At 39.7% G+C, this 18,208-nt stretch overlaps 2 protein-coding genes across 3 annotated transcripts in view; one reads left to right on the top strand and one right to left on the bottom strand.

Annotated features, from left to right (window-relative positions):
* The window catches only part of LOC142529956 (uncharacterized), a 50,537-nt gene extending 37,338 nt beyond the window's left edge, over nt 1-13,199 (bottom strand). Inside the window, exon 1 of the mRNA XM_075635686.1 lies at nt 11,951-13,199. The gene's annotated coding sequence lies outside the window, so the exon portion shown is untranslated. The remainder of the gene's footprint in view (nt 1-11,950) is intronic.
* Nucleotides 13,200-13,302: 103 nt separating this feature from the next.
* LOC142530103 (ASI1-immunoprecipitated protein 1-like) lies at nt 13,303-15,221 on the top strand. Of its 2 annotated transcripts, XM_075635879.1 has the most exons (3): nt 13,303-13,433; nt 14,310-14,770; nt 14,871-15,221. In XM_075635879.1, exons 2-3 carry the CDS (start codon nt 14,330-14,332, stop codon nt 15,021-15,023), a joined length of 594 nt encoding a protein of 197 aa, XP_075491994.1. In that variant the 5' UTR covers nt 13,303-13,433; nt 14,310-14,329; the 3' UTR covers nt 15,024-15,221. The 2 variants fall into 2 exon arrangements, with proteins under 2 accessions (XP_075491994.1, XP_075491995.1); XM_075635880.1 differs by lacking the exon at nt 13,303-13,433 and having other exon boundaries at nt 14,020-14,770.
* The last annotated feature ends 2,987 nt before the right edge of the window (nt 15,222-18,208 follow it).

Below are 18,208 nucleotides of genomic sequence, written 5' to 3'. Positions count from 1 at the left end.
TCTTATTTCAGCACCAGTGTTGGCGATGCCTTCAGGACCCGGGGATTTTGTTTTGTATACCGATGCTTCGAAACTCGGGTTAGGCGCGGTGTTGATGCAGCATGGGAAAGTGATAGCATATACTTCTCGTCAGTTGAAGATTCATGAGAAAAATTATCCTACCCATGATCTAGAGTTGGCAGCCGTAGTATTTGCATTGAAAATTTGGAGGCATTATTTGTACGGAGAGAAGTGTCAGATCTTTACCGACCAAAAAAGTCTCAAGTACTTCTTTACGTAGAAAGAATTGAATATGCGTCAGAGGCGTTGGTTGGAGCTAGTGAAGGACTACGACTGCGACATTAGCTACCACCCTGGCAAAGCTAATGTAGTTGCGGATGCGTTGAGCAGGAAAGTCGCAGTGATGGCTCATTTGGTGATTCCGAGACCTCTTCAGTTTGAGATGCAGAGGTTTAATCTAGAGACATACCCTCGAAGTAAAGTTCCTCGTCTATCTACTTTGACGATTCAGTCTTTTCTTCTAGACCGCATTCACAGTGGACAGTTAGCAGACGAGCAATTGGCAAAGTGGAGGCAGAGAGATGAGGCCAAGGGACTGATCTTGTATACAGTTAGAGATGGTATTGTGAGATATCGAAACAGAATGTGGGTTCCTAGCAGCGATTCTATTCGAGCAGATATTTTAGCTGAGGCCCATATGTCGTCGTACTCTATTCATCCTGGGAGTACGAAGATGTACAAAGATCTGCAGTTATTATATTGGTGGCCCGGAATGAAGAGAGATATCAGACGTTTTGTATCCGAGTGTCTGACGTGTCAGCTAGTGAAAGCGGAACATCAGAGACCAGCAGGTATGCTCAAGCCTCTTCCTATTCCCGAGTGGAAATGGGAGAATGTTACCATGGACTTCGTTGTCGGTTTGCCGAAATCAGTCAGAGGGTCAAATGCTATCTGGGTGATTGTTGATCGTCTTACCAAATCAGCGCACTTCTTGCCTATTAAGACGACTTTCTCCATGATGCAGTACGCAGAGTTGTACATACGGGAGATAGTCAGACTTCATGGTATTCCCGTTTCTATAGTGTCTGACCGAGATCCTATATTCACTTCATCATTTGGAAAAGTCTACATCCAGCTATGGGTACGAAGTTGTTGTTTAGCACAGCTTTTCACCCACAGACAGATGGTCAGTCCGAGAGAGTTATCCAGATTTTGGAGGATCTTCTCCGTGCATGTGTTCTCGATTTCTCAGGGAGTTGGGAATCAAAGTTGCCGTTGGTGGAGTTTACCTATAACAACAGTTTTCAGTCGTCTATAGGTATGGCCCCATATGAAGCACTGTACGGTCGTAAGTGTAGATCGCCTATTCATGGGATGAAGTAGGGGAGAGATCAGAATTAGGTCCGGAGATTGTGCAGCAGACTGCTGATATAGTAGTCAAGATCCGTGATAGGATGAGGACTGCTCAGAGTAGACAGAAGAGTTATGCGGATCAGAGGAGGAGAGATCTAGAGTTTGCTATTGGTGACCATGTTTTCGTGAAGATAACACCGATGAAAGGTGTCATGCGGTTCGGGAAAAAGGAAAGCTCAGTCTGAGATTCATTGGACCATTTGAGATCCTCGACAGAGTTGGGACATTAGCTTATCGTGTTGCTCTTCCGTCGAATCTGGCCGGAGTACACAACGTGTTTCACGTCTCCATGCTGAGGAAGTATATGGCGAATCCATCGCATGTCTTAAACTTTGAACCGTTGCAGCTCACTCCGAACTTGTCTTATGAGGAAAGACCAGTGCAAATTAGACAGACAGGAGAAAAATCTTCGGAACAAACTGGTCAAGCTAGTGAAAGTCAAATGGCTCAATCATTCGGAGGAGGAAGCTACGTTGGAATCTGAGCCAGAGATGAAGAGTCGATATCCCGAGTTATTTGGTAAGATTTAATTTCGGGGACGAAATTTCTTTTAAGGGGGGAGAGTTGTAGAACCTGAAAAATCAGATTACGTATAAGGCATGCATAATTGCTATTATTTAAATTAAAAATGAATTTTTTTTATACATATGAAGTGTTTAATTCATTTTAATAATTTTTAAGTCATGATTATTTATTTTAAAAGTAGATGTTTAGTTTTATCTTTTCAGGATAAAAACGTGAGGCCGGACCGGAGTTTGGAGATTAGAGATAAGATTAATAATAAGAAAAATATTCCTAAATTTAATTTATGTCAATGAATGATTAAATTTTAAAAAAAAATTTACGAAATACGGGCTTTTACAGCAAGTATGTTTAAGAAAAGTCTTATGATGATGGCACGTCTATGTTTATGTACGTATGTATAAGTTTCAAGGATGTTACGTTCAGGCTTTTAAGTATGCAAGTTCAAGTTTCAAGTACGTACGCTCTATTTTAAAGTTGCATGTGATTTTATTACGTATTACTCGTTACTCCCAGTTTATACATGTTGAGTCTTTAAACTCACTAGACTTGATCGATGCAGGTGAGGTTGCATTTGTGGAGACGAGGGGTGAGGACCAGTGAGCTGGCTTGGACTGAGCGGGAGGCTAAACCCGAGGACCAGCATGTTTTTAAGAATTTATGAAAGTTTCAAGTACTCTGATTTTATGTTACTGTCATGATGCCTAGTCAAATGCTTTAGCAAAAATTTTTAATTTCGAACGTTTGGTTGAAGTTATTTTTTTTGAACGGATTGTGGATGATCGCAATTTGAAAGTTTATTTCATATTTAAGAAAATTTTTATTTTCAGAAAATTTCAAGTAGATTAAAAGTACGGTTCGTTAAAGTTGGTATCAGAGCGGTGTTCTAGTAAATGGTTATGTCTTCTGCCAGTTGCGAGAAGCTCACGAAGTCACACCTCAAGTCTGTAAGTTTTAAAGTTTTAAATTCTTTCATGTAGTAAGCATCAAGTCACGATTTTAGCATGTACATGTTTTAAGTTCAAATTTCGTGCATCCTACGATACTGATATTAGGTTATTGTATGCTGGGTTATGTGTTGGGTAAATTTTAGAACGGTATGCTCCCTAGACGTTTGGTTGCCCGTGGAGCAAGGGATGAGGACAAAAAGGCTTGTGACGGGGAGAGGGCCACTCCTCCTTGCCCACCGCCAGATATGCAAGCACAGATGCTTGCAGGTATGACTCGGTTCTTCGCACAGTTTGCGGGGAACAATGCTGCAGTGGACACAGAGGCGAGGTCCAAACCAGAGGCAGTGTATGAGAGGTTTAGGAGGATGGATCCGAAAGAGTTCTCGGGGACTACTGACCCGATAGTGGCTGAGGGATGAATTTAATCCATCGAGGTGATTTTTGATTTCATGGAGCTGCAGGATGCAGACAGGGTCAGGTGTGCAACATTCCTTCTGTCAGGAGACGCCAGGCTTTGGTGGGAAAGTGCATCAATGTCAGTGAACTTGCAAACACTAACGTGGCATGGGTTCAAAGAAGTTTTCTACTCCAAGTACTTCAGTGATGAAGTACGATCCAGACTGACCAGGGAGTTCATGACGTTGCGATAGGGAGACAGCAGCGTAGCAGAGTTTGTGAGGAAGTTCGAGAGGGGGTGTCACTTCGTGCCCCTAATTGCAAATGATGCCCGGGAGAAGCTGAGGCATTTTATTGATGGGTTACGGCCGATCTTGCGCCGTGATGTGAGGGTTGCTGGTCCGACTTCCTATACCATTGCTGTGTTTAGAGCCTTGGCGGCAGAGCAGGACCAAAGAGACATCGAGAATGATAGACAGGGCAAGAGGCCCTATCAGGCACCTCAACAGCAGCAACAGCAGTGACCCCAGTTTAACAGACCTTTCCAGGGACAGCAGGGGAAGAGGCCATTTCAGGGACCGCCGAAGGGCAAGGGTCCTATCCCTCAGCAGAAGGCTCCTCAGAGGCCTGGTAATTTCCCGGTGTGCCCGAAATGTAATCGCCAACATCCGGGACAGTGTTTGTGGGGATCGGACAAATGCTTTAATTGTGGAGCCAGTGACCACATGTTGAAGGACTGCCCACAGTGGATGCAGCCGACCCAGGGAAGGGTGACTCAAGGAAGGGTGTTCGCCATGCATGCTTTGGAGGCGGACCCAGACACAACCTTGTTGGCTGGTAACTTATTTAATTCAGCACAGTATTATTTTTGCCATTCATGTTTTGAATTTGATTTTTAGGATTATTAGTGTGCTATTAGTATTTTGGTGACTTGGGTAGAGATTTTTCTACTGTGCTTGAGGTTAAGATTAGAATTTTTGGGATATAAGTTTTTGTGTTGTACCAACGTCTCTCAGGAAATATTTTCATAAAGAGAGTAGCCACGAAGGCTTTGATATATTCAGGGGCCACCCACTCTTTTATTTCGGAGACGTTCGTTAATCATCTAGACGTGAAGTCTATTGGACTCGACGTGAGCTATACAGTGACAGTCCCATCAGGGGAAGAATTATCAGCTACTAGCGTGGTCAAAGACATCGATCTAGAGCCACCTAGTGTATGCCGATTTGATTGTGCTGCCAATGCCAGAGTTTGATATTATTTTGGGAATGGACTGGCTGACGAAGAACAGAGTTCTTATTGATTTCCAGAAGAGGTCAGTGTTGGTAAGACCGTTGGGCATGGATCAGTTTCTTTTTGAGCCAGCTAGATGGAGGAGTTTCCCTCGCATGATATCTTGCATGCAGGCGCGGAGACTTATGCACAAGGGTTGTCAGACTTTCTTGGCCAGCGTTATTTCTGCACCTGACGTAACCACTCCATCATTATCTGATATACTAGTAGTCAGAGAATTTCCTGACGTCTTTCCAGATGACGTCACAGGCCTTCCACCAGAGAGAGAGGTGGAGTTCTCCATTGATCTTTTGCCAGGAACCGTGCCAATCTCTAAGGCATCGTATCGTTTAGCTCCAGCAAAGTTGTTAGAGCTCAAGCAGCAGATTCAGGAGCTCCTAGACAAAGAATTCATCCGCCCTAGTTTCTCACCATGGGGCGCACCAGTACTCTTCGTAAAGAAGAAGGATGGGAGCATGAGGCTGTTCGATTATCGAGAACTGAACAAGGTAACGATCAAGAATAAATACCAACTTCCAAGGATCGAGGACTTGTTCGATCAGTTGCAGGGAGCTACAGTGTTCTCTAAGATAAATCTTCGATCGGGGTATCACCAGCTGAAGGTGAAAGATGCAGATGTTCATAAGACAGCCTTCAAACCAGATATGGGCATTACGAGTTCTTAGTGATGCCGTTCGGACTGACGAATGATCCAACAATTTTTATTGACCTCATGAACCGAGCATTTCAACCCTACTTAGATCAGTTCGTCATAGTGTTCATTGACGACATTCTTATATACTCGAAGAGCCATGAGGAGCACAGTCAGCATTTGAAAACAGTATTGCAGGTCTTGCAGAGCCACAAGTTGTATGCAAAATTCAGTAAATGTGAATTCTGGTTGGAGAAAAGAGCATTTTTGGGTCACATAGTATCTAGCAGTGGTATTGAGGTGGATCCAACAAAGGTGGAAGCCGTTAAGAATTGGGTTGAGCCGAAGAATGAATCAGAGATCTGCAGTTTCCTAGGCTTAGCAGGTTACTACAGAAAGTTTATTCAGGGATTTTCTTCGATAGCAGTGCCACTCACTTCATTGACCAAGAAGAATGCTAAATTCGTATGGAGTGAAGAGTGTCAGAAAAGCTTCGATACCTTGAAGCAAGCTCTTATTTCAGCGACAGTTTTAGCCATGCCATCAGGGCAAGGCAATTTTGTGTTGTACACCGATGCATCTAAGCTCGGATCAGGCGCAGTGTTGATGCAACATGGTCGGGTTATAGCTTATGATTCCAGACAGTTAAAAGTGCATGAAAAAATTATCCGACTCATGATCTCGAGTTAGCTGCCGTGGTCTTTGCGTTGAAGATTTGGAGACATTATTTGTACGGCGAGAAATGCCAGATATTCACTGATCACAAGAATCTCAAGTATTTCTTCACGCAGAAAGAGCTTAACATGAGACAAAGACGGTGGTTGGAGTTGGTAAAAGACTACGATTGTGAAATTAGCTACCGTCCAGGGAAAGCTAATGTGGTGGCAGATGCTTTGAGCAGAAAGGTAGCAATCTTAGCACAACTGTCAGTTCAGAGACCTCTTCAGTCAGAGATTCAGAGGTTTGGCTTAGAAGTTTATCCTAAGAACAGAGCTCCTAAGCTGTCTAATCTGACTGTCCAATCTTCTTTGCTAAACCGAATCCGTAAAGGACAACCTTCAGATGAGCAATTACAGAAATGGAGACTGAAGGATAAGACCAAGGGCAGTGTACTTTACACAATGTCTGATGATATTGTGAGATACAGAGGAAGAATGTGGGTGCCTAGTGTTGATTCGATCAGAGAAGATATCTTGTCAGAGGCACATACATCTTCGTATTCCATCCATCCAGGAGGTACCAAGATGTACATGGATTTACAGATGTTGTATTGGTGGCAAGGTATGAAGCGAGACATCCGCCGATTTGTATCTGAATGTCTCACTTGTCAACAGGTGAAGGCAGAGCATCAGAGGCTAGCAGGGATGCTTAAGCCACTCCCTATTCCCGAGTGGAAATGGGAGAATATCACCATAGATTTCGTCGTTGGTTTGCCGAGGTCAAGTCAGAGGATCCAATGCCATTTGGGTTATAGTGGATCGAATAACTAAGTCGGCACATTTCTTATCGGTGAAGACGACTTTCTCCATGACTCAGTATGCAGAGCTCTATATCCGGGAGATAGTTCGTTTGCATGGGATTCCAGTTTCTATTGTGTCCGACAGGGACCCTAGATTCACATCGTCCTTTTGGAAGAGTTTACACGCAGCCATGGGGACTAAGTTGCTATTCAGTACTGCATTCCATCCTCAGACAGATGGCAAGTCTGAGCGAGTGATTCAGATATTGAAAGATCTGTTACGAGCCTGTGTGATAGATTTCCATGGGAATTAGGAATCGAAGCTACCTCTAGTGGAGTTTACCTACAACAATAGTTTTCAATCCTCTATAGATATGGCTCCCTATGAAGCATTGTATGGAAGGAAGTGCAGATCGCCGATTCATTGGGATGAAGTCGGTGAGAGATCAGAACTTGGCCCAGAGATTGTTCAGCAGACTGCAGACGTGGTGGTCAAGATTCGAGATAGGATGAAGACCGCCCAGAGTCGTCAAAAGAGTTATGCTGACAAGAGGAGGAGAGATCTTGAGTTTGCCGTAGAAGACCACGTATCCGTAAAGATAGAACCAATGAAAGGTGTTATGAGGTTAGGGAAGAGAGGCAAGCTGAGTCCGAGATTTATTGGACCGTTTGAAATTCTTGATAGAGTTAGGACACTAGCTTATCGTGTAGCCCTACCGCCAAATCTGGCTGGAGTGCACGATGTGTTCCACGTCTCAGTGCTGAGGAAGTATATAGCAAACTATTCGCATGTTTTGAGTTGTGAGCCGTTGCAGTTGGCTCCAGATCTATCGTATGAGGAAAGACCTGTCCAAATCTTAGATAGACAAGAGTGGAGACTTCGGAACAAGGTGACCAAGTTGGGCAAAGTCCGGTGGCTGAATCAATCAGTGGAGGAGGCCACTTGGGAGATCGAAGCAGATATGAAAAGTCGCTATCCGGAACTGTTTGGTAAGATTTAATTTCGAGGACGAAATTTATTTAAGTGGGGGAGAAACTGTAGAGCCCAAAATCAGTATACGTAAAACCCGTGCATTTATTTAATTTGTTAAATTAATTATTTAAGTTTAAAATGATTTTAGAGATGCATGATTTATGAAATTTCATTATTTTAATTATTTATGTTTATTTGATGCACGTTAAAATGTTTTCTCGAGTTTATGTTTCAGGCAAATATTCGATACGGGATCGAGGGAAAGAGACCGGCGACGATTTTGGCAATTTTAAAATGTGGTATTTTGTTTTAAGTTAGGATTGAGGCATTTTAAATGATTTATTAAGTTTTTAGCAATTTTTTTAGAAGCCTAATTTAATTTATTAAGTGATTTTAAGATTTTAAACTTTTAAAGTTTATCAATTGTGGATTTTATTTTAATTAGGGGATTTTAGTAAATTTATTATGGGATTAGAATTTTATTAACTTGATAATTGGCTTAAGATTTTAATTGGGATGATTAATTAATTAATTAAACAAATTTTTCCCTAATTAAAACACACACACCTTATACTTACCAATTATGTGGATGCACACACACCACACACACACCACACCACACATATATTCACGTATACAAACACTCACACATCATTCCTTTATTTTATTATGGTTAGAGGAAAAGAGAAGAGTTATTGAAACTCTCTTTCAGTAGCCTCCATATCACCACCTCCCTCTCCAAATTTTCTTCAGCAATCCTTCGTTGATTTAGCAGCAAAAATCGTGCCTCAAGCCGCCCGGATCTTTTTCCGCACCGTGTCGCTTCGATAATCACCGTATCGTGAGTTTTAAAGATCAAAGGCATGTATATTCTTTCGTTTCTGCATCGATCTTGTCATAGTAAATATTTTGATGTTTATTGTATGAAAATCATGTGTATGTTATGTAAGAGTTTGAGCAAATATGGTTGGATCACTTTTGAAACGGTTTTTGGATCTGAAAACTCGAATTTGTTGTCTTTTTAATTACTGCGATTTTTTGGTCGGTTTTCTGGAAAAACTTTAAACATATGAAACGTAGAACTTTTTGATACCTTCGATTTGATATAAAATTCGAAATATTTGGATAGGAAATGAGTGAGTTATGATTGTTTTCGTGGGACTGCTCAAACTGCGACTTTATGAAAATGTGTTCTTGACATGTTCTTTAAGTTATTTGTTGCAGGCTTCGTTGGGCATCTCCGGGCTTGTGCTACTGCATTTAGATATGCTATGGGAGGTATTTAGGTGTTATTTGGTGGTTCGTTTGGGTCTGGATTGGCTTGGGATGTAATAGAAGTCGTAGGAAACGAAACGATGTCGAATTACGAGTTATTGTTGTATTGAAGTTGCTTGTAGATGCTTGGAAACATTTGGGGTGTTTGTACGGGTTTGAATCAATGTAATAGCATTCTAGGATGAGTCTTGAGGTGTTGGTTCATGGTCCTTAGGCTTGGGTTGGAAGAATGAATCATTAAGTTAGTGAATTTTCATGAATTTTCATGTCCAGCATGTATCCGGACCCCTTCCCGGACCTCGACACGGAGTCCGTGTCCTTTTTCCTTCAAAAATACGAAATTTTCGTACCTACACGGATCCCTACCCGGACCCATACACGGGGTCCGTGTACCCCCCTCTTAAAAAAAATTTAAATTTTTTTTTTTTTTAAGGATTTGCTTTGGGGTTCTATATCATGGCTTAGTACGATTATCAAACGAGGTCAAGTCCCCAGTGATCTAGAATGTCATAAGCTATTTATTTACTTCGGTGGCGAGCACGAGTTACCTACGTATAAGTTATGCAAGATAAGTGTTTGAACTCATAATAGTATGTGAGTAGTGGCCCCAAACGAGATCTAACAAATCCCTCAACGCCAAGTAAGTTTGTTTGACGTGCAAAAGAAAATATTTCAAGTTTTTGAGGTATGCTAAATGTCTTGTGATCAAATTTATGAATGAGTTTGGAAGTCGGTGAACGTGGCCGAGGACCTCTCCACCCCGTTAAAGCATGAACGAGTTTAGATCAGGATTGGAAAGCGTTAAAGCATGATCGGGGACCAATCCACCCATTAAAGCAAGAACGGGGATCTCATGTATGTGGCAGTGGATTTTTCCTGTCAGCCCAGTATTGTGGTTCAATCTGATCAGGCGAATTTATGTATGAGTCACTTGCTTTGAAACATGCCTATACGCAAAATGATGAAGTTTATGTATGTTCAAGTATGTACAAGTATGCAAGTATGTTTAAGAAAAGTCTTATGATGATGGCACGTCTATATTTATGTACGTATGTACAAGTTTCAAGGATGTTACGTTCAGGCTTTTAAGTATGAAAGTTCAAGTTTCAAGTACGTACGCTCTATTTTAAAGTTGCATGTGATTTTATTACGTATTATTCGTTACTCCCAGTTTATACATGTTGAGTCTTTAGACTCACTAGACTTGATCGATGCATGTGAGGATGCATTTGAGGAGACGAGGGGTGAGGACCAGTGAGCTGGCTTGGACTGAGCGGGAGGCTAAGCCCGAGGACCGCCATGTTTTTACGAATTTATGAAAGTTTCAAGTACTCTGATTTTATGTTACTTTCATGATGCCTAGTCAAATGCTTTAGCAAAAATTTTTAATTTCGAATGTTTGGTTGAAGTTATTTTTTTTGAACAGATTGTAGATGCTCGCAATTTGAAAGTTTATTTCATATTTAAGAAATTTTTTATTTTCTGCAAATTTCAAGTAGATTAAAAGTACGGTTCGTTAAAAAGATCTTTAATAATTTTTTTGGAATCATAATAGGATTCTGGCAAATTTGAACCGAATGGGAGTATTTGTTTCAATAGCTGTAGCAACATATCAAATGATTAATTACTCCATCGACCAATACTCTTAATATGTAATAGTTTGACAAGCACATATAATTTTGAGGTGTCACAACCTGGATAAGTTGGTTGCTTAGAGTCCTTTAACAATCTGTAAAATTTCTTTGCTTCATCATTCAGTTCCTCTCCATGTTTATTCTCACTTGATGAACCAAATTCAGATCCACTTCTATAAAAACCATCCATGTTAGGATACAATTCCCTTAAAATTTCATCACAATCACTTCCTTCCGATTTTCATCATCAGATGAAGACTCACCAAGCCTTTCACTATGGTGATACCAAGTTGTATAATTTGGCATTATTCCATTTACATTTAGATGCATTTCAACCACTTCACAAGATCCATAATCAGTGTTATTACACTGCACACATGGACATCGAATACTATTCACTTCACTTGTCTTCTTAAAAGCATAATTCAAAAATTGTTCAACTCCAACCTTGTATTTTTCATTGAATCGATCATTGAAAAAAATCATTCATTCCTTACTAGGTGCCATTTTCCTTTTACGAATATGAATTCTTGCTCAAAAGAATCTGCAACAGATTTAGAGGCAACACAACAAAAAGATATGTTTTGTGATGCTAAAAAATGATAGTTTCAGCTTACTATTATCATAATACAACTTTCAATTATGCTATCATATTTTGCTATCATATTTTATAATAAAATAAACAATTATGCTATCATATTTTATAATTAACGCAGACATATTTTATATCTAGCAATAGTAGCGCTTCAAAACCCTATTTTCGCATATATGAAAGTAATTTTCAGGATATACGAGCTGTTTGTACAACTTTTATCACTAGAGTTTTTGCAATAGTTAAAGACCACTTTAGTTGCCTAATAATTCAAATCCTTCCTATCACAATAATTTTTGCAAGGATTTAAGCGTCTTCAATTGCCTGATATATTGCAGCATATTATCTCTCAGAAAAAGTGGTAGCAGCTTTTACCATCGATTACTATAACAGCTTAATGGGATCAGATTTTAAAAAGTGGGGTGGTAAAGGACAGGTAGAACCGATTCGAACCAAAAATTTCAGATTTCCCAGTTTCGGACCAAAAATTTCAGATTTCACAAACAATCAAAGGTTACGAATTTTGAATAATAATAAAAAAGTGGGTGGTCTACTGGACGGAAGCTTAGGAGGTGATTGCAAAGATGGGGAACGTGATTGGGTTAAATTCTGGAGGTGGTGACATTAGCTGCTTGTTGCACTCCCAAGGCAAAAATTCTGGATTCACGGTATTTTGAACTCAAATGTGTTAATCTAATTTGGCATATTTTTCTAAAATTAGCTAAATGTGTAATAATAGTGATATTCTTTGACCATTAAAACAAGAGAAACGAAAAAATAAGGTAAATTTCATATTCAGAATGAGTGCAAACCTCTCTCGGAGAAACGCGATGGCGGAGTGCAAATCGACTTTTCACTGAGAGAGGCAACCTTACACGTCTTTCACAAACGTCGTCGCTGGGATTCCCCTTCTCTCAGTCTCACCGAGTATGAGAGAGCACCGAGAATGAGAGATAAGTGATTATGAGAGGCGAGAAAAATCTGTAGGTGAGAAAAAAAGTCGAAGTCGGAGGGGAGGGGAAGGTTTACACACATTATAAATTGAAGGTGATAAATATAATTGTATTTGGGGTAAAATATATTTTTATTTTTTTAATAATGAAAATAAAAATGCATTATGTAGGCGCCTAAAATCTGTAGGAGTAATTGGAGGGAAATAATTTTATACATGGCGCTTATGTAGACAATTATGAGAGGAATTTTTTGTATTCAAATAATGACGGAGTAGTTATATATAGCTACGAAATTGTGAATTCGTCAATAATAATTTAACTATTTAATAATGATTTTTTTTACCCTCATAAAAACTTCAAAAATTATGTTTTTAGTGACCCATTTTTCATAGCCTCATTATATTTTTGTCATTATAAATCAAATCTGGGTAGGGGTGGTTTCGTGGGAAGAAGTCTTAACTCTCCTAACAAACCTTGGACGAGCTACGATGTGGTACGGTGCCCGTGATTGATTCTAAATGAAGAAGACATACATAAACACGGAGGAGAGTATTATTCAAATTTGGGTAGTGGTGGGCTTGCGGTAAGAAGTCTTAACTCTCCTAACAAACCTTGCCCGGGCCACAATGTAGTACACATGAATGGTTTTTGCCCTGTCAACGGTAGATAAATGCGCACAGATTGTATTTTACTCATAAATAAATGACATGGAAAAAGGGTAGAGGAGCTGGCCGATTAAAGAGGAAACAACTCTAAAAGAAAGGCACACAAGAGAAGGAGGAGAAGAGACCGAACCGAAGAGTCGCAAGGAGCCCACCGATCTGCAGAAGTAGAGGAAGAGCACAGTAGAGGTGGCGTCGAGGAGCTGGAGAAGAAGTGCAGTGGAGTCGAAACCAAGGTGCTGGAGAAAAGAGGTTTCAAAAAACGCACGTCGCCGAACCTTTTTCGGAAGCCGATCTCTGAAGTGAGGGAAAGAGAGAAGCAAAGGAAAGTTGAAAAAGGAAGAGGACAGAGAGCAATTGCAACCGGCAGAGAAAGGGCGAGGTGGGAGAAAGAGCGCATTACACGTCTTTTTGGCCCTAGATAGTGGTGCTGTGCAAGAGACACCTGTAGGAGACTTATCTGTGACCGAATGGAAACTGGCCAACTTGAATTTATTCACGCTTTATAATAAGTATTTAGGCCCAACAGAGGCCCAATTTATTTAATACAGACACACGGTAACCAATTATAGAAGCAGCTTTACTGCAATAAATTGTTGTCCCCAAATCGTTCTACTTAGAATACCTAGATTACATTATTCCAAACGATTTTGGTGATCGAATTAACCTTTTCCATCGAGGTATTCTTTATCATTTACACACATTTTTTGTGTAATTTCAGTTATTTTATTCATAATATTATCTTTTTTACTCGCTGGCTTTCAAATTTGAGTTTGAATGTCGCAGAAAACGAACGTATATCTGTACCAGTTATAGGTGAAAAGTGTTATTTAAAATGAGAGAAATTTGTGCGACTTTAACTGCTTGGTCGGAGTTTTTCTATTTTTGGTGGTATTTCTGGTGTTTTCTTGATTGAATTTCTTGGTTGGATCATTTAGCCGTGAGAAGTGAATGACTAAAATGAGATCTGTATTGGTCTTGTTAAGATGAAAAATGGTCTGTCCAGAGGGGTGAATTAGCCGTTATGGATACTTGATACGTGTCACAGAGCTGGTTTAGGCTCTCTATAATTCTAGGTGAACTGGATCCTCGATCAAATTGCGGGATACTTGAACAAAATCTGGTTACGAGGGTGAATGAGCCGCCAAGGGTAATCAGCCAAGGGTAATTTTAGCATAACAATAAAAGTGCATAAAATTAAAGGATAAAGGTTTTTATAGGGGCTCGAAGGTATAATAATCCTCTACGACCTACATCCTCTTTTATTCCATTTCGAATGCTCAAGGGAATTAAGTTGGGCTTACGTCATGCATTGTTTTTTATATTTTCAAGAATAGAATAAGTATAATTTAATACAATATATATTCACGTAGAATTTTTTTTAAAAGAAAAACTACTTGGCTAGTATTTTGGATATTATAGCGCCACTTTGTTTAAGGTTTAGATATGAGGATGCTGGGCTTCCTCTCATCACCACTTAGATAATATCTTTTATATAATAATATCATACAATAGATTATTTCTCTCTCGGGTACTTCTGATTGAGAAATTGTTAGGGGCATTTGATTGTTTGCTCATGGATGCCGAAGAAAATTATGCTTCCTTCTTGGAAAAGGTGAAAAGGACTATATACATTGATAACATGTCACCAGCAGCAACCGACTCTGTCGTCAAAGCTGCTTTTAATCAGTTTGGTAATGTTTTAAGTGTTCATTTCATTCCAAACTACCTCGACCCCAAGAATGTTCCACAAGCTGCATTAGTGGAAATGGAAACTCCAAAACAGGCTGAAGATATCATAGCGGAGATGGAAGTTTACCCTTTCATGATATTGGGAATGCCAAGGCCGGTTAGAGCGCGGCCTGCTAAATTGGAGATGTTTGGTGATCGTCCGAGAAAACCGGGAAGGAGAATACTATGTCAGTGGATAAATTCTAAAAATCCTGATTTTGAGGTTGCTCAGAAAATCAAGAATCTTGTAAAGACTCATGCTGCAGAAGCATCATTCTTGCTGATGGTAAAGTCTTCCCTTTTTCTCTGATTGAAAGAATAAATTCATTATCTGCTTGTATGAAATATATTTGCAGCTTATGATGTGTTTTATAATAATAATGTAGGAACAACTGAAAGAGGAAGAGAAGCTCGCAGCCCAACAGAATGAAACCTTGAAAGCAAATTATAGGAAGTTTGAATTGATAGATGGCGTCAATGAAGATGGAACAGCTAAACAATTGGCTCATTATTATAACATGCGTACTTCAGATTCTTGATAGGACGTAATCAATCTTGATTAGCTAGCTTATTCAGGCATAGGGAACTTTGCCATTGGTGTGCCCACATCGCATCAAATGCGCACCATATGTGTTTTATGGCCTCACATTTTTGTAATTTCTAACTGCTCTCCCCGTGCAAAGTCTAATGTCACGTACATATATTTAGCATTGGATATATTGCATCTCTCTTGGTTTTGTTTGCTGGATATATGGACAGTGCAGAATGTTGGTATTTTTGTGAATACCAATGTCGTGGCATGAGCTCTGATCGCGGTATGTGAGTATAATAAATAAGGAAAAAGGTGAAATGCCTACGAGCACCTAACAATTATGACTTCATTAGTTCACGTGTCAATTCTTAAAAGATTGTGTTCGGATAGAGTGAACAAGGGAAAGATTTGAAAGATGAAATTCAAATGACTCAATCTAGAATTTGAAAGACATTATGTTGATATATAAATGAGTTTAAAACTAGAGAAAATAAGATTGAAATTCATTGAGTTCAAAAGTATCGACACGAGTGTGATGAATTTAAATTATGCACGTGATTATAAATCTATCCTATTAGAATGTACATTTACTGCAACATGTGTAGCTATGATCCGTGCTTTGTCGCAACTGAAAATTTCAAGTCAAATAGCTCCTCGAATTTCAGCTTTTGAGATACAAAATTAAAAGAGTAGGTCTTTTGTGAGACGGTCTCACGAATCTTTATCTGTGATATGTGTCAATCCTACCGATAAAAATTAATACTCTTAGCATAAAAAGTAATATTTTTTCATGTATGACACAAATAAGAGATCTGTCTCACAAAATACGACACGTGAGATCGTCTCACAAGTTTTTGCCAAATTAAAAACCACCAAGAGCATTTGTTATTGAAGCAAACCGAACACACACACACACACATATATATACACACACACATATATATGTGTGTGTGTTGGGTTTGGCGTGTTTGTTTATATGTATATACATCATATGGAACAAAATTGGATACAAAAACATCATATTTATAATCACGGGGTTGACAATTCCAAGTTTTTCCTATTTACAATATACAACATGGATATTCCTTACCTCATCTTTCTCTACGTAATTACTAAATAGTATCCACCTCTTTACTATTTGATACAACACAGGGAGCTTTCCAGTGGTGAAACAATTTGTGGAAATAAAGTTAAATTATAAACACATACGAATCAACCATGTAAGAGCTAATGCCACCGACTATTAAGTCATGCCTTCCACGGTCAATTAGAGATCAACGAGGAAAACCAACCTGTTGCTGGCAACAGAGAACGGAAGAAGGTAGATCTTTCGGTAATCGCTTAAGCAAAGCTGATGCAATTTCATACAATTGAACTATCTAAAGTTTGTGGTCGGTAAATCATGTGAGAGAATTGCAGAAAGTCAAAAAAATAGGGCTGCACATTTATTATATTAGGTAGCTGATACTCCCATAAGAGCTCGAGTCATAGAATGACCCGATATACTATATGGATAGCCCAAATCAGAGTAAATCTATAGGAAGAGTTCATCAGAAGTCGGGCAGGTGAATGTTCAGGACATCTTCTTCCCGGGTTACCAGAAACCCAGGCTTTCATACGAGTTCACAGGAGGCTTTCTACCCGGGTTACCTCGAAAGTAACATCTCACTCGAGTGCACCAGTATGGAGTGCCTTGTACTAGGCAATCATTACCGTCATAACCATAGGGGTTGGTGTGTCAGAACAAGTCGTCTGAAGTAGGGTATGAGAGGCCATCTTACCCTAAGTAGTAGGTGGACAATGAAAATAAGGTGATCATGAGATTTCCTTCTTACAAATAGCAGATATGTTTTACATTAAAGAGGGCTCTTCTCATACTCACGTATATTCACACATATACAGCCATTTTTCCTTCATCTTCATCTATTGACTTAAGCATCGGATTGATCACGCCGGATATCCCTCCGACGCCCATTCACGAGTTCATCTTCTTGATTGCAGGACACAGTTGAAGCCATATCACATAAGATATACCTTTCCCTCAAAGATATATATTCTTGCTCATTTTTCCTTAACAACACTATAATCAGATACGGTGTATTGCCCCGACCCAGCTCACCCGATTCACCCGGATCACATCATTGGCACCGTCTGTGGGAAATTGAGCTCAAGACGAAGACATGGCTCCTAACAGAAGGACTAATCAAGATACTTCTCGGGTCCCTGGAGATGATCCACTTATCTCTGGTCAAGGTGGTCCTCCACCTACAGGACCTCAACCTATTATTACCTTGTCACCTGAGGAATTGGCTAGGATTATATCCGATGCAGTGGAGAAGGCCGTAGCGAGAAAGACTCTTTCTCATCATTCAACCCAGCCAGAGGGCGAGCAGGGGCAAGACCAGGAGGGGAGAGATGATGAAGTGAGAATAGAGGATTTGATGTTGGATCATAGAATATTGATCTTGACAAGAAATTATATACATGATAAAATATGTATCACAAGCACTAAGGGCTATAGCTCAGTTGGTAAAGCAACTCATTTACATGTGCGCCAATATTTTTCAGGGGAGTCCATCATACAGTAACAGAAATTGATCTTATTGAGAAATCGATGTCTTACTCCAGAACTTTAAGGGAACAATAGCCTAACAAACGGTTCAGTCTGATTTTGGTGCCCCATTTAGGTACCAAAGAGACCCCATCATTGATTTGAGATATTGATAAGGTGAATACCAGTACATTCAATGCTAGGAATAATGAGTATAAGGTCCTCAAAAAATATCTTTTCGTCCTATAAACTTTAAGGTGTATAAAGTTTCATATTTTTTTTCTTTTTTAAAGGATAGAGATTTCATTTAACTTAAAATGATCTAAGTCAGAGGCAAACCTACGTCAAGATAACCCCCCCGCTGTTAACCGATTGGTCGTAGGTTCGAATCCTACTTGGAGAGATTTGATTCATTTTGAATTAACGAATTCAAAATAAAGGGGCTCACTTTGACCGTTAAGAGTAGGGAACCTGTCCCCTGTCTTGGTTTCTATCTCATCGTATTTCATTCTGTTCTGCAAGATTTAAAAAAGGCCGTCAATACCTAGGTGTAGGTCCGGAATAATCCTTTGCTCCACAGCCCTGGGGCTATTTACAACTAGCCAATTAATAATTTTCAGGTGTATTAGCACTGCATCAAA

This window comes from Primulina tabacum, chromosome 16, assembly GCF_025594145.1.
Source record: "Primulina tabacum isolate GXHZ01 chromosome 16, ASM2559414v2, whole genome shotgun sequence".
Classification (NCBI taxonomy): Eukaryota; Viridiplantae; Streptophyta; class Magnoliopsida; order Lamiales; family Gesneriaceae; genus Primulina; species Primulina tabacum.
The sequence above is the reverse complement of the archived record's forward strand: the minus strand, read 5'-3'. Positions and strand labels throughout refer to the sequence as shown.